The sequence below is a fragment of the Sus scrofa genome, chromosome 4, assembly GCF_054392235.1.
Source record: "Sus scrofa isolate SSC_HxYL_T2T_F1_AM1 chromosome 4, Sscrofa_HxYL_maternal_Yorkshire_Landrace_v2.0, whole genome shotgun sequence".
In the NCBI taxonomy this organism is placed as follows: domain Eukaryota; kingdom Metazoa; phylum Chordata; class Mammalia; order Artiodactyla; family Suidae; genus Sus; species Sus scrofa.
In genome coordinates this window covers 19,497,432-19,512,999 of record NC_139386.1, presented here as the reverse complement: position 1 = coordinate 19,512,999, position 15,568 = coordinate 19,497,432, and the positions used below count along the sequence as shown (strand labels likewise).

Sequence of the window (15,568 nt, the reverse complement as noted above, 5' to 3'; positions counted from 1 at the left end):
GAATAAAGCCAAGGCACTTAAAAAAATTAATAGTAGAGAATTTATATTAAAGGCCTTCAAAATGTATAAAGGCTAAACACACTAAAGGTATTATTATTATTAAAATTAATACAGAGGTAGGAAAGGTAAGTGGTAAATTTAGAAATTTCCACAAATAATAGCTTACTAAGTACATGTTGGACTTACGTTTGAAAGCAGGATACATGGGAACCATATTGGTTACAAGGAATGCATCATATTTAGCTTCTGGTGAAGAGCTCAGATCTAAACATTAGGAAAACAAATAGCATCCATTACAAACTAAAATCTACATCAATAGAAAAGCATGAAGTGAATGGAAATATTCTTTTATTCCTACTCATTCCCTTCTTTATATACCATTTCCTACTTCCCTTCCCACTCAATCTCTTTTCTTCATTCAATATTTCTCCCTAAAAAAATTATTACAATTCTTTTTCTTCCTACCTAGTCTTGAGTCTACCAAGTATTATGTAAAAGAATCACTTGATTTCACTAGCATAATTAGGGCTTTAAAGAAATATCATCAGGAGTTCCCGTCGTGGCGCAGTGGTTAACGAATCTGACTAGGAACCATGAGGTTTCGGGTTCGGTCCCTGCCCTTGCTCAGTGGGATAAGGATCCGGCGTTGCCGTGAGCTGTGGTGTAGGTTGCAGACACGGCTCAGATCCCGCGTTGCTGTGGCTCTGGTGTAGGCTGGAGACTACAGCTCCGATTCGACCCCTAGCCTGGGAACCTCCATATGCCACAGGAAGCAGCCCTGGAAAAGGCAAAAAGACAAAATATATATATATATATATATATATCATCAAAGTAATGAGAGATAATGAAATGGCTTTGTGTATTCTTAGGAGATCACTTTTATAGTATTATTTAAAAGATCCATGTCGTAATAATTCACTATTTCACTTCCAGATTCTATTTAATGATGCCAGGGGACCCAGAGAATATCCCTTTGCCTTTTAGAATTCCCCTGGAGAGGGATTTGTGAAGGCTGGTCTCTTTTCTGGCTGCTTTTGGAAGATCCCAGAGAAGTTCATCTCTTCAATCTCTTGAGCACCCCTCTTGAAGAAAACCTAAAAACCACTGAAGTCCTAAATATCAAGTTGCACAGGCCAGACTCCACAAAATAACACCCTCCAGAACAGTCAGATCCTGACGTCCCATAACTTACAAGGAGGAAAGAGGAATCCATAGGACATCTGTTTATCATTTTTGTAGGCCAAACAGCTCTGACTGAAACTCGGAGAAACACGGACATCAGGCCGGACGCAACTGGTCAGGTGTTCCGGGATCCCAGAGACCTCAGCCTGTGTGGTGAGTCAGAGGTTGTCAGCTTTGCCATCACAGAGACAACACCAAACCCACAGAGCAGCACTGAAGCCAGACTGTGTTGTTCCCAACAGCCAAATCAAACCTCCATTAGCTTTTTGCTACAGCTCATATTCTGATATTCTGACTCCTCAAAAAAAAAAAAAAAAAAAAAGAGTTCAGTTTTTAAATGCCCTAAGCTAGAATTATTATTATTATTATTATTATTATTATTATTATTATTATTGCTTTTTAGGGGCGCACTCGCGGCATGTGGAAGTTCCCAGGCTAGGGGTCGAATTGGAGCTGCAGCTGCCCATCTATGCCACCGCCACAGCAACACCAGATCTGAGCTGCATATGCAAACTATACCACAGCTCACGGCAATGCCAGATCCTTAACCTACCAAATAAGGCCCGGGATCGAACCTGAATCGTCATGGGTACTGGTTGGATTTGTTTCCGCTGAGCCACAACAGGAACTCCCTAAGCTAGTAATTTTAAAACTCTTATTTTTTGGTAGCAGAACTCTCTTATCAGTCTCAGGTAAAGCAATGACACGTAAGGCAGAAATCTCACAGTTGATAAAATGAATAAAATGCCACAGAAGACAGCTTAAAAATTAATACTCTGAGAAATAATATAGACATATCTCCTATTTTTTAGAAGGCTGTATTGCATTTGCCTGAGCAGATATAAGTGCACACGGTAAAAATTAACAGGAAGCTGTGTTTGGGGCAGTAGGAGTAGTCCTTGGCATTCAGAAATTAAAAACATCCCTCGACTGCCAAGCACGTTTTTCTAATTCTTGATATAAACATACCGATCTCATCTACACCAAAACTAAAACCTCAGCATAAAATCTTCATTTAAAAAAACAAAAACAAAAACAAAAAACAAAATAGGATGTTGATAGTAGGGCAGGCTGTGCGTGTGTGGAGCCGAGGGTATATGGGAACGCCCTGTCCTTTCCGTTCAATTTTGTCGTGAAGCTAAAACTGCTCTAAAAAAAATAAAGCCTATTAAAACAGTCAAATCTTCATGGCTTCTATAATGACTGGGCAGTGACAGGCAGAGTAAAAGAAACTAAAATAATTAGTACGCTCTTTCACATACTCCCAAGAAGTTGTTAGAACACTGCAGAAAGCCTAACTCACAATATTCTGCCATAGATCCAACCTAGGATTCATTTTATCAGAAAAAAAAAATTAAAATCTTATTAAAGACCAAATTCTGTTGAGCAAGCCATCATTATATTATGGCAAGGAGTGTAATGACATGAAGAATATAAAACCCAATTTTCTCAATGACCTGTTTGGAAACAGTGTATGATGTCCAGAGTGGCATTAGGAATATTTCACTGTAACCGCTTTCAAAGTCATTGTGATATAAGATATCATATCTAGTCCGATAAAGTACCGCAGGCCGTCCGTAAAGGAGGTGTCTCTCTAGGAAAGAAAAAATAAACTGTGTTAAACACATATTAAACTATATATCAAATGTTTAAAAAAAATGGAAGAGTGTCAAGTTGTCCACAATTTGCTTGCTTACTTAATAATGTAGCACCTTCTCCTTAATTTAATCAGGTTAGTTTTCCTAACACGTTTGTGGTTTATTTGATCACCTAAGCATGGGTCAGGGCTTACTTACAGTTATCCAAACTGTAATGTAACTGCCACATTGATTTTAATGTTCTTTTTTTCAATTATAAAGAATTTCAGTCTGTATGGAAGAGAAATATTGTGTAGTAAATCTTGAAATGATTGAGCTGAATGCGAAGTCAAGAGCATTGGGTTTTTACAGAATTAATTCATTTGACCCTGAAAAGGCTCATCAAATTAACCAATGATTTAATTAGGAGGAAGGCACTCTTTGATCATGATTTGTAAACTGCAATTCAAATATGCATTATTTCAGCATAAAAAGTGAGTAGTAATGAGCATTTAAAGTAAGTAGCTTTGTGATATGGAGGAAAACTCTTTAGGTAAGAACTTAAAGGAACATGTATAGATAAAAATAAGTGGGCATTCAAGAGGTCCTTTAAATACAGAAAAAGGAGGGGCCATCAGTTACCAAAGAACTCAGTTAAGACCCAAGAATATAGATGCAGACCCCTAAGAGAAAGATCTCCTCTTAGGGGAAAAAAAAAAAAGGTTTGAAACCTTACTCTTCTAAGAAGACATGGAGAATAGTGTGCAAACGTTCATTCTACACCCACAATAAATGCCTCAAGCTTGATCTGCCCATTTTAGATGGACTAAAGACAGAATTGCCATAGATACTCAGAAATTGGGGACTTAATAGACAAAAATGTTTAGAGATTGAGGCTTAGGCATTTCACAATCCCCTAAATGATGATCAAAAAAGGAATTTTACTACTATTTCTATTAGAGAAAATCGGTTCTGGCAATCACTTATTAAATTATGTATACATGTTGCTTTAATTAAAGTATTACCATTCTACGCAAGTTACAGAGAAAACTCTTTGTAGATTACTTTGCAAGACCCTCCCAAGTAGAACTGCTGATTTGAGGCGAACAGCCCACACTGTTACAGCACAAGCCTGTTCTGGGTAGTTGGGCTTTGTCAGCATTGCAATAAATGTAGATGTCTTGGTTAAGCTGCCAAATTTGGGGACCCACCCCTAAGAATTAGAACATAATATGCTAATATTATATAAATGAATTACAACAAACAAATAAAAAGCCAGCAAATCAGAACAGCAGTACTTGAGGGCAGGTAACCAAGTCAGACTTTTCCTTCAAAACTCAAACCAAACCTTTTCTAGGTTCAAAATTTCCATTAACGTTTTCCTTGATTTCATTTTTGCTGCCTCTGAATTTTCTGGTTTCAGCTGGAAGCAGAAGTATCAAGATTCTTTGAGAAGCTATTCTCTTTTCAACATTCAAGTTTTAATGCTTACCCAACACATTCCTCCAAGCTCAAATGCAAAGCTGGCATCTTACCCAATCTATCCCATTAAGGAGACAACAAAATAGCAGCCGTATTTCTCCATGCAACTCCCTCCTTAGAGCAGCCATCAAACAATAGTCTTGGACAACATATACACTCTACCAATCTGGTTCCTTCTTATTTCTTGGCATTCCTCAGCATAGCGTCCATTTCACGAAAGCTGATTTATTTGCAGCACTGATCATAAACATTGTCAGCAACCCTATGCTAGTATGTCTGTGACTCCTTTTCACTCTGCCCAAAATAGCTTTTCCACCTCTCCTCTCACTTTTGCCCCTTCAAACTTGTCATTAATGTATTCATCCTCATCAAACATATCCTGAGTGCCTTCTTTGGGCCAGGCCCGGGGCTATGGAATGGAGAGACTGGATAAAGACTATTAAGATAGAACTTTTACCCTCAGGAAGCTCACAGTTCAATGGGAGAGACGAACATGGCATAAATAACTAAAAAGCAATATGGTGCCCAATATATCAGAGATCTCTACACAGCAGAATGAGAACACAGAGCACGATGCCCATCACCGATGGGGTCGGGTGGCATCCTTACAGAACTCATGAAGTTAAGCCAGAGTGAGCCCGCATCCCGTCTATGCCTTTGGCCCTGGTGTAACTGCCCTTTTCACCTTCAAAAGGGGCTGACAAATAATATGGTCACATGGTTCAGGAAGAGACATGAGGAGGAGAGGGAGACAGGGGACAAAGAGGGGGAAGAGACATCTTAAGGGTCACTTTCTTCTGAAAGATTTCTCCAGTTAAGCTTCTCCATCTCTACTCACACTTCTGCTCTGCATGTGTAGACCATTTTCTTCAGAAACATGAGCTTCATGTGCACATCTGCAGTTTTGGGCATACAGCTGGAGCACAAATATTATCTGACTTTTTCTTAATTGTTAGCTGAGCATATATGACACGAAGGGGAAAAAATGTAGTGGCTTTGGCAGTCTTCTAATAGCCAACTGAGTTCCCCAACTGACCCAAAGACCCAGAGAATCTACTTGGGTCTTTCCAAAGCATAAGAGTTTCATCTAAAAAGTGGTGAAACCATCTTTGCATCTACCTGCAAAGGGGAGACACACATCCTAAGGTTCAGAATCAGAATTGAGATGTCCCTTCTTCAGTTTCTCAGGGTATCAAAGAATCACAGCTTCTTGGTCACAGCCTGACTTTGTTACTCCTTATGACATCTTAGACAAGCCACCCATTGCAAAAGCCCCTCATTGAGCCACAAAACTATACCGGAAACTCAGTCTTTGGACACATAAATGCTTCATCTAGAGATCAGCCATCCTGGAGAGGTGCCTGCGAGCCTCTGCCTTTGAAAGATGTTCTTCATAATTTCCTGATACAGACCTAGGAAGGCTGATGTCTTCCCAGGCTGGGTTTCTATGCCCCGAAATTCCAGACGGAGTCTCCATTCCACACCCCAGTTCCCTGTTTACAATAGTGTCTGGCATTTTTGGTTCACGCCAAGGGTCTCCTCCAGATACCACATTTGGCAAAATACTGCGAGGCAAACCTTTTTAAGTGGTGTGGACTTCCCCAGTGCTCATTCTTTTTGTCTTCCAAAATTTGGTCCTCCAGACTTGAGTGTGTGTTTCTTTGCCCTCCTCAGCTTCCTGATTCATATTCCCACAGATTAAGCTGGCTGACTTGAGAGCCACATGACAATCTCCTCTTTATTGTTTTTTTTTTTTAAACCTTCACTCCCACAATAATATGGTCTTACATTTTACCACAAACTCTCTACCCAAGGTCTTTCCTTTCCCTACGTCTTTTCTCCTCCTTTGTCTACTAAGTGTCCACTGTCATTTACTGCCGTGTCAACCTCCTCTGGGGTCAGATTCAAGGCCTCTTTCAGTGTGCTGTTCTTTCTTATCTCAACCCTTAAAGCATGAGGTTGTAATTCATCAACTGGCTAAATCTCACAATAAAACAATAATTTAATGAGGACAGGGATTTTATTAATTTTGTTTACCACTGTATGTCTACTTTTAACAATGCCAAATAACTACTGGCTAAATTCTTCTTGAATAAATAAATGATTGCTTTATTTAAAAAAAAAATACTGGTCTTTTTATGACTTTCAAGAACTGGCTTTCTAGATATGACCTAACGTAACCCCGAGAGATGGACTAAGCTGATCAGTATTTTCATTTTTCTGATGAAGGAACTAGATGTTCATGATTTGTACAAGATAATTCAGCTACATAACAGCATCCAGAATCTAGGGCTCCAACCCCTGGTCCATTATTCTTCTCCTTAGCTTTTTGGGTGGTCCCAGGTGGATGCTGCCTACTGGGTTATTCTCATGGAAAGCACATTGGAATGAAGATCCATTTGCTCCTAGGCAGGAGCTCTGCCTGAGTCACGCCTGCTGAGAAGCTAATGAGGTCAGCAATTTCTACCCAAGCATCTAATGCTTCAGAAACAACTTCCAAACCCTGATACACACTGAGATTCTCTCCAAACATATTCTCTTTGTTCCAGCCCTTAGAATAAGCAGCATTTACAGAGAAAAGCATGAAGGCTTTAGTATCACCTAGAACTGAAGTCAAATCTCATCTCAACTCTTTTATAGCTTGTGATTCTGTAACTTAATCATCAACTGGGATGTTGCACTGTTTATAGGAAAATATGAAAAGCACCTAGCTCAGTCTTGACCTGAAGTAGCTGTAGTGGTTTAGTAAAGGGCATTTAATAAATGCTCTACTTCAATATCACTAAGAAATATTGGTAGGTAAAATTCAATGTCTGTTCCATCCGATTCATCTTGAATCCCACTATAGGGCACAAACAATTATACTATGCGTGGTTTTCTTCCATACCTTGCCCAAAACACAAAGATGTGTACAAGAGAAACACAAGTATAACTCCTTTCTTTAGTCTAACCGCACCAATGAAATAACAAAAACATGAAACATTTCAGAATTGAAAAGAGTTACAGAGGAAATTCCTTCTCTGGCCACATTTGGGATTCTGCTTCAAAGTTAACAAGCATTACTAAGGTTTAAGTCACTTTTCGAACCAAGCTAATTTCTCATTGGTATGTGATAAGGAACCAAACGCTTAGGTATTAAAATGATTTTTAATTCCTTTTCTCACAAAGATGAGAGCAAATGCCAACTTAAGAAAGTATGAAACATGACTTAGCAATGTAGGAGAGAAAAGACTAAAATGAAAATAAATAGCGTAATTATTCTTGCAGTGAAAATTACAACTCCTCTGGTGCCAGAATTGCTTGCTATGGGAGATATAGATGTTTCCATTTCATTCATTTCCATTTCATTCAGTGCATTCACAATGCATTGATTCAATGGATTTCAAAACGAAAATTCAATAAGGTTGCCAAAACATTATGTACATGTGATCCAGAAACTGTAGTCATGCAATAACTATCCAGAGTTCGTTACATGTCTAGAAATATTAAGGTTTTAGCAAGCAGTTTAGAGCACAATTTTTGAAGATAACATTTTCCTTCCTCTTCATTTTAGTAAAGGACTTGATTTGGTAAGTTTAATATTTATAATAAAATATAGCCCAAGTTCAATTTAATATACCTCTTTTTGTTGCCTCAAATATACCCCAGGTTGTTTCGCCGTTGGGAGTGTACAGCTTTTTCATGTGTGTTTGGGATAGAGGACCAAATGGCTCTAAGAATATGACATTAAAACAGTTACATACGAATGTTACAAATGGAATGTGCAAGCCATGCAGTTTATTCTGAAAAAATTAGCTATCTACAGGAGTATTTTTTAAAAAATAGGAATAAAAACAATTAACTTTGTATAGGATTTACTGGTCTGCAAAATAGTTTTAAAGTCTCACTAGATATTCATACACCATAAAGTTACTTTGAAAATGTTACTTTGAAGCTAAAGAAATGACTGAGACAGGACTCGGAAGGAGACAAAGACCAAGACACAGAGAAAGAGTCAGGAGAGAGAACACTTTGGCTTACACAGATTCTAGAATCTAAACAAGAAAATGCTTTGCACATAATAAGACAACGATATATAACTATTTGCATTTCATGTAATAAAATCTCTCTTTTTCACTCCAGTTTTTGGTGATTATAAATGGCCATTATCATGCATACATACAATGCTATGTGACCTTAAACAACTTTACCAAAAAAGCCTATTGAACATTAAACTACTAATTATAATAAAAAACAAAGTCTCTCTTGTATCATTAAAGGCTGTTCTGCCCAGGCATTGAGTGGATGAAGAAGATGTGTTACCATGACCTCCCCTAACAGTTCCTGTCACCATTGTGACGTCACACGTTAGACACTATTGGTGACATGGCTGACAGAACCAGACATCTCAGAGAAATCAATGCCCAGCGCAGGGTCCCTTTCCATGAATGTATAAAGTTTAAGCCTCGGTGATATAGAATCATCTAGAAATAAGACACATTATATACTTCTTATTATATAACACACACACACACACACACACACACACACACACATATATATATATATATCTTATTAGAGAACACACTTATTATATACCTCTAAGCAGAGCAATGGAGAGGTGAGGTCACTACCTATAGCTCCTTCCAGCCCTGAGAGTCAGCAATTCATCTAGAAGACACCTCTTCTTTTCATGCTCAGAATTTTGAGGCGACTTATTCAGGCTGAGTTGTGGGACTGGTTTTGTCGCATAAGGACACTGCCACCAAATAACTAAATGCAGGAATTTTTTCCCAGATGGAAATGTTTTATGACCATGAAGAGCCAAAGCTTGAATCAGTAAAAACACAAGAATCTATTCAAAGTTATCATAATGAACTATTTCGTTAGTGACTCTAGGAGGAAAAACATCTCAGTAATTAATGTTTCTTTACCTTGGTGACTGAATATTTGAAAAACTCAAATCATGAGAGCCTGTACCCCTTGGTCTTGGCACAGCATTTCAAGTTTTCCAATTATAATGACACGGTAGTCTACAGAGGTTAGATGTCAAATGTTTCATTCTTTTTTTTTTTTTTTTTTTTTTTTTTTTTTGGTTTTTATGGCTACATTTGTGACATATGGAAGTTCCTAGGCTAGGGGTCAAATCAGAGCTGCAGGTGCTGGCCTACGCCACAGCCACAGTAATGCCAGATTCAAGCCACATCTGTGATCTACACTGCAGCTTACAGCAATGCAGCATCCTTAACCCACTGAGCAAGGCCAGGGATTGAACCTGCATCCTCATGGATACTATGTCAGCTTCGTATCCCACTGAGCCACAACGAGAACTCCTCAAATGTTTCAAATCACTTCCAGAGTTTGTGAAGGATCTGGGTCCCTTCCACCAGCTAAGTCCTATCTCCAAAGCTGTTTTCATCCAATTACACACCAAAGAGTCTGCGTGTTCTGTCATCAAAAGAGAGAAGAGGGAGGGTGGTGAGGCAGAAAGGGAAGAAGGAAAAAAGATGAAGCTCTTTACAAAGAGGGAAAATCAGTCAAGTAAATAAAATCTTCCTCTGGTTTCCTCAACCTTCACTTAATCAGATTGGAAACAGCACATATGATAAACAGAACCAGATGTAACCTAATAACTCAAGAAGGGCTCTCCAGAGAATTTGACTGTGTGCATCTTTACTGCAGGACTTGGGCTGCTGTGCTTGAGTTCTGTCCTCTTTTTCATATATTTTTGGGCCTTCCCTTGCTGTTATGAGATGCTAACTCCTGGGCTGTGGTAACCGGCCTAGAAGCTTTTCCCTCTTCCAATCTCTTCTAATTTTCTGGAATTTCGAAACCAGAAGGAAGAAAGAATTTGTGTGGTAGATCTCATTATTGTTCCTAACTATTTACTGCCCTTTTGTCAAGTATACAAGGACTGTATACTTTTCCCCATTGCCAAGTGGTCTGCAGGACAGCGTCCTTATGGAAAGAATATATTTCACTACGCCACTGCTTTCACGTGCCCTGCTTTCACCAGTGAGCTATGATCGGCAGTGACAAATGCCTCATAAAAGCAGAAGCATTGAGACCCATTGCATGGTTCTGACATTCCTCTTTTCCTTCTGCCATGAGGACATGTCCCAGTGAGGGGCTGCTCCCTCAGCCTGGATTCCAGAATAAAAAGCACACATGGGACACAGCCACTCCTGACCTATAGTCAGTATCCCGAAATATGAACAAGAAATGCACAAAGCACTGAGATATTTTTTTCATCACAAGCTTGCAAACACTGACTCATACAGGAGTGTTATTATCGTATGTAAAATAAGAGGAGAATGAGTTAGGGCTCAAGATAATCCTTTTGTTTGTTTGTTTTTTGTTTTTTGTCTTTTAGGGCCTCACCTGCAGTGTATGGAGGTTCCCAGGCTCAGAACTGCAGCTGCTGGCCTACACCACAGCCATAGCAATGCCAGATCTGAGCCACGTCTGCAACCTACACATGATCCAACTCACAGCAACGCTGGATCCTTAATCCACTGAGCAAGACCAAGGATCAAACCTGCATCCTCATGGATACTAGTCAGATTTGTTTCTGCTGAGCCATGATGGAAACTCCAATAATTCTTATTTGAAGAGAGAGCTCTGATTTGGTTCCTTCTGTGCATCCCTCCCCATAATAGACACACTGACTCTCCAGGTAGGTAAGCTTGGTAAGTTGAGGTCCCAGCTGCTCCCATTTATAATAATTTATGGAAGTCCCCATCAGCACCTTAACGTAGGACCCATCAGATGCACAATGGTATGTCTGTTTTTCAGAGGGCTTAAAAGCTATTGAGGGAAAAAAAGGTAATGGAACTTTTCTGACTATTACACAGTTGGCATCTCGTGTACATAGAATAAACCAAGACCCTTTGCCAGATGGTATTAAAATCACTCTGCAATCCAAATTCGAATTTTAAAAAATATTGTGCTTACACTATGAAGTAAATAAGAAGTCTCTCCAATTTTTGAAAACTAGCAAACAAAACTTATCTGCTGTTTTTTCCATCAATTCCTTACCTTCAGTAGACCCTTTTATATGAAGGCGTTTATTGAGTTCCTCCAATTTATTCTTCACATGTGAAAACCAAAAAAGAAAAAAGAAAGAAAGTCAGAAATGTTCTTGCTTTCTAGCACCCTTCTCCCTATTTGGTACCCAGCTAAATTCAAAACAGGATCCTAAACTTCATCAATATCATAAGCTCTGTAGCGTATTACTACTTTATCTCAAATTGAAATTTTAAGCTCTACTTCCCAGTGACCTATGGTCATGAACATGTTATTTAATCTCTCCATGACCTTGTTTCCTTTCCTTAAAACCATGGATAATCATGGTACCAACCTCCAGTGTTGATATGATGATCGGGGCACATAACGTAAATTAATTTGAATATTGCCTCACTATTTCGGATTAACCTCTAGGTACACTAAAGTGTTTCCCAAACTAAAATTTCTTTTTCTTTCTGTCTTTCCTTTTTTTCTTGGCAAGCAGAAGTTCTTTCAGGCCAGAAATCAAATCCTCGCCACGGTAATAACCCGAGCCACAGCAGTGACAATGCCAGGTCCTTAACCCACTGATCCACCAGGGAGCTCCCCAAAATTGTTTCTTCTCAAGTTGAACTGTAATGATAGCAATTCTGAAAAGTCAAGGTTCAGCAACTCTATCTCCCACTATATATCCTAGAGACACTCTAGCATATGTGTACAAAAAGATATTTGCAATAATGTCTACTGCAGCTTTGTTTGGAGGTGCTATCAACTGGAAATTACCAAACATTCTCAAATAAGGAAGTGAATAAAATCATTACGGTATATTTATACAATTAAATATTAACTATCACCATTAAAAATGAATGAGCTAAAACATCATGTATTAAGATGCAAAAACCTCAAAAATATAATAATGAAAAAATAAATGCAGGATACATATAGTATAACAGCATTTACATAAAAATATAAAATATGCAAAACTATAGGTTATTTTAGGGAACTATACCAACGATTTCTTAATATATTATTTAAGAGATAGATGTGTATGAAGCAAAAGCAAAGAAACCTGCATGGCAATTCTACACACTCTATTTAGGATATTAGCTACCTTGGGGGTGGAAGGAAGTGGGATTGGGCTTGGGGTGTCACATCACAAAGAGCTTCTACCCCATCTGTAATGTTTTCTTTCTCACAATGTGTGCACTGACATATTCATTTTATTAATCTCTATACCTTTTCAGTATGTCTGTATTTCTTTAAGAAGAGGGAAGTAGTTTCTTGGAGAAACCCTTTGACAAGTTAAAGATGATCTAGAATCCCTCTAAAATGGTTTAAGGTAAAAATAACCAAAAGATTTCTTGTTCCCCAGAAAAAAAAGGGTAATTCAGAAAACAAGATACAACTAATAGATTCCTCTAAAATTATATTTGGAATTCACTTCAAAGATCACTGCCTATTGACTTGGCTACTCAACTCCTCCAGCTGAGGTCTTAGAATTACCTACTTTATACCAATTAGCCCTGTTTCTCATCAGGAGCTAAAGTGGGAAGGATTAAAAAGGGGAGGAAAGGAAGAAGAGAAAACTTCCTCCCATCCTGGGCCCCTAGGAGTTCTAGAAGGTAGCACATGGCATGGGAGGGGACAGGCCAGTAGGAAAACTATTTTCCACTTTTCTGAGGTCTAATAGAAAGGCCACACATTTGCCTGTAATCAAACCACACATGCAAAAATAATGGATTTCTTTGCTTTGTGTTGGAATCCCATCAACTCAGTGTGGTAACACTGGGTACATCTTGCTGTCAGAAGTACTGATTGGCAACTCTAAAGGTCTTTGATCAACATAAAATCCAATAAGAAAGTCACTGCTGAACATGTGTTATTTGTTTCGATAACTGTCCAAATACAATGTGCTGGGTAGTCCATATTTGCACTACCGCCCCCGGCCCGCTGCACCCTTCTCTGCTCTGTGCCCTGGAAGACTGACCTCTAGGGACAGAGCAAGTTGCCCTCCGGCTGGGCTCCAGCAATGAGAGGCATGGGCAGGAGTTGGGGAGGAAGGATTTACTCCCCCTGCTTCCTCTCTTCCAGATTGATGTGTGCTTCCTGCACCCATACAAAATCCCATAGTTCCTTCCGCTACAGCTCTTTCTCCATGTGCTTGTAACTGCTCCCTTCCTTTCTTGGTGAGGCCTAGGATAGGTATCCTCTTCGCCCCAGGGTGCTTCCCTGCCCCTCATTGATTTCCCTCTACCCTGCCCAGCCTTGGTAAAGCGTCTTCTCATTAACTGTGATTGAAACAATCCCTATAAACTTCTTGAAAAACCTCTTCTGCTTGGGCCATCTGTTTCCTATTGGGACCATGAAGGATAGACATGTGATCCAGGTTGAAAAAAAAAAAAAAAAAAGAATGTCTGGTTGGGAATTATGACTCCACAGAAGAGCATTATGAATTTTACTTGCTGCTCTTCATTTTCTACGCCTGTGCTGTCCAAGATGGTAGCCACAAGCCACATATGGCTCTTTGCATTGAATGTAACTGAAACAAAATTAAAAATGTAGTTCCAAGTGTTCAAAATCTGTATCTGGCCAGTGACTGCCATTTCAGACAGTACAGATAGGCCACTCCTATCATCACAGAAAGTCCTACTGGACAGCACTGCTCTACTCCCAACAGGCTCCCCCATGATAAATATAAAAGATTATTTCTACCTTTGGCTCTACCTTATCATCACAGGTACAGCCCAGGTCAAAATCAGACTGAAGGTACATAATCCCTGGATAATTGGGTCTGGTAACTTCTTCCGGCATGGTTGGCCTGAAAGTGTTAGTACGCAGGAGATGATTCAAACTTCCATGGGTCCCATTATTAGGAGCTGGTTTCAATCCCAGGAGATCTGATGAGAAGAAAGAAGAGGGGCGGGTTCTTTGTAAATATTTTTGATGAGATATGGTGAGCATCAAGGCCATTCACCTTCCAAGGGCCTGAAAACTTGGAACACAAATAAAACATCAGATACAATGTAGATGGCAGGCTCATGTCTTACATCCTAAACCATTCTTGTCTGATCATGTCTTGGCAACAACTTTCTGAAATAGCATGTTCATCGCTTGATTCTATAGAGAGACATTCCCCCAAAAGAAAGAGTGAAGGAACAGGGCCTCACTTAGTGATCGCCTATGCCTGTGATAGTTATAACCCGCAGACTATCAGTGTCTGTATCACTGCCTTTCTGCTTCTCTATGAGACTTTTTATCCCGCATGTTGAAGTGGGACTTATAATCAATAATAACCTCTAGGCTGCCCTCTAATGCACTCCGCAGAAGGACGGGGACAAGAGGAGGCTTTGGCCTTGTGCCCTGAAGTGCCGCTGTGAAATGAACGGGCTGATTTCATAGCCGGTGAGTGGCTGCCAAGCGAGCATACAGTGACTTGCCTAGGCTGAGAGGCAGGGAGAGGAGAGCTCGCAGCCAAGATGGGAAAAGAACCCAGGAGACCCGACTTTCAGACTCCCCCTCTAACCACCAGACTGGCACTCCCTTACTAAATAGGAAAAGTTGTCCTCATTCAGCAACTAGAAACTCAAGGAAGAAAAATAATTAGGAGCACATAAATAGCTGGCCAGGGTGCAAGCTGGCAAAATTTTAACTGGGCTGCAATGCGAGAAATGGAGGTGGGAGGAAGCTCTTGCTTCACCCGGCCTCTGACCAGTGGTGTCAAACTGGAATGCTATGTTAGATCAGCCAGAGCCTGCCAACAGCAACACGAGGAAAACTCCCCATTAGTCAACTGTTGAAGGAAGACAAAGAAGCCTTAGTAGGGGATGATATTCTGTCCCTTGAACCAACAGGCAAATGACAACATTTTTTTTCATGAAAAGATGAGGTGATCCCAGAAAACAGACACCTCATTTCTTTCTCTGATGCTGAAGAAGTTCAGATGTTCACTCTAGATTGTTTTCTTGGTTTTGATTAAATAAGTGACTTACCACACATAACATTGTAAAGTTCAATGTTTTCGAATGGAGGCACTTTGGTCTTGTACTTAAAAGTTGGGCCATAACCTACAAAAACAGTCTTCCAAAAGAAAAGAAAACAAACAGAAAAAATTAGGCATTACCAATAGCCAGCAGGGCCCCTTCCTCAGTTTATGAATGCTTTGCCAGCTTCACTCCCACCACCACTGCCATCCTTCTGAGAATCGCTAAAACAGACTTCAATTCACGGTTCTGTGAGCATACCTGCATACTGTTGACCTTGTTATCAAATCCATGGTCTCCCTGGAAAAAACATTTTCCTGATGGTTTCTTATAAACATCCAGAGGTTTCCTAGAGAGAAACAA

General features: G+C 39.6%; 1 protein-coding gene across 16 annotated transcripts in view; it reads right to left on the bottom strand.

Annotated features, from left to right (window-relative positions):
* Nucleotides 1-15,568, bottom strand: part of ENPP2 (ectonucleotide pyrophosphatase/phosphodiesterase 2) — a 113,520-nt gene that overhangs the window by 13,131 nt on the left and 84,821 nt on the right. For 4 of the 16 annotated variants that reach the window (XM_013996523.3, XM_005662883.4, XM_013996527.3 and 1 more), the window contains 8 exons: nt 15,467-15,554; nt 15,215-15,302; nt 13,938-14,122; nt 11,259-11,310; nt 4,108-4,182; nt 2,640-2,776; nt 1,193-1,328; nt 187-264 (listed from right to left, as the gene is read on the bottom strand). In XM_013996523.3, the coding sequence (XP_013851977.1) occupies nt 187-264; nt 1,193-1,328; nt 2,640-2,776; nt 4,108-4,182; nt 11,259-11,310; nt 13,938-14,122; nt 15,215-15,302; nt 15,467-15,554 (839 nt within the window). The remainder of the gene's footprint in view (nt 1-186; nt 265-1,192; nt 1,329-2,639; nt 2,777-4,107; nt 4,183-11,258; nt 11,311-13,937; nt 14,123-15,214; nt 15,303-15,466; nt 15,555-15,568) is intronic. The other 12 variants (XM_013996524.3, XM_021088984.2, XM_021088985.2 and 9 more) reach the window with 3 other exon arrangements.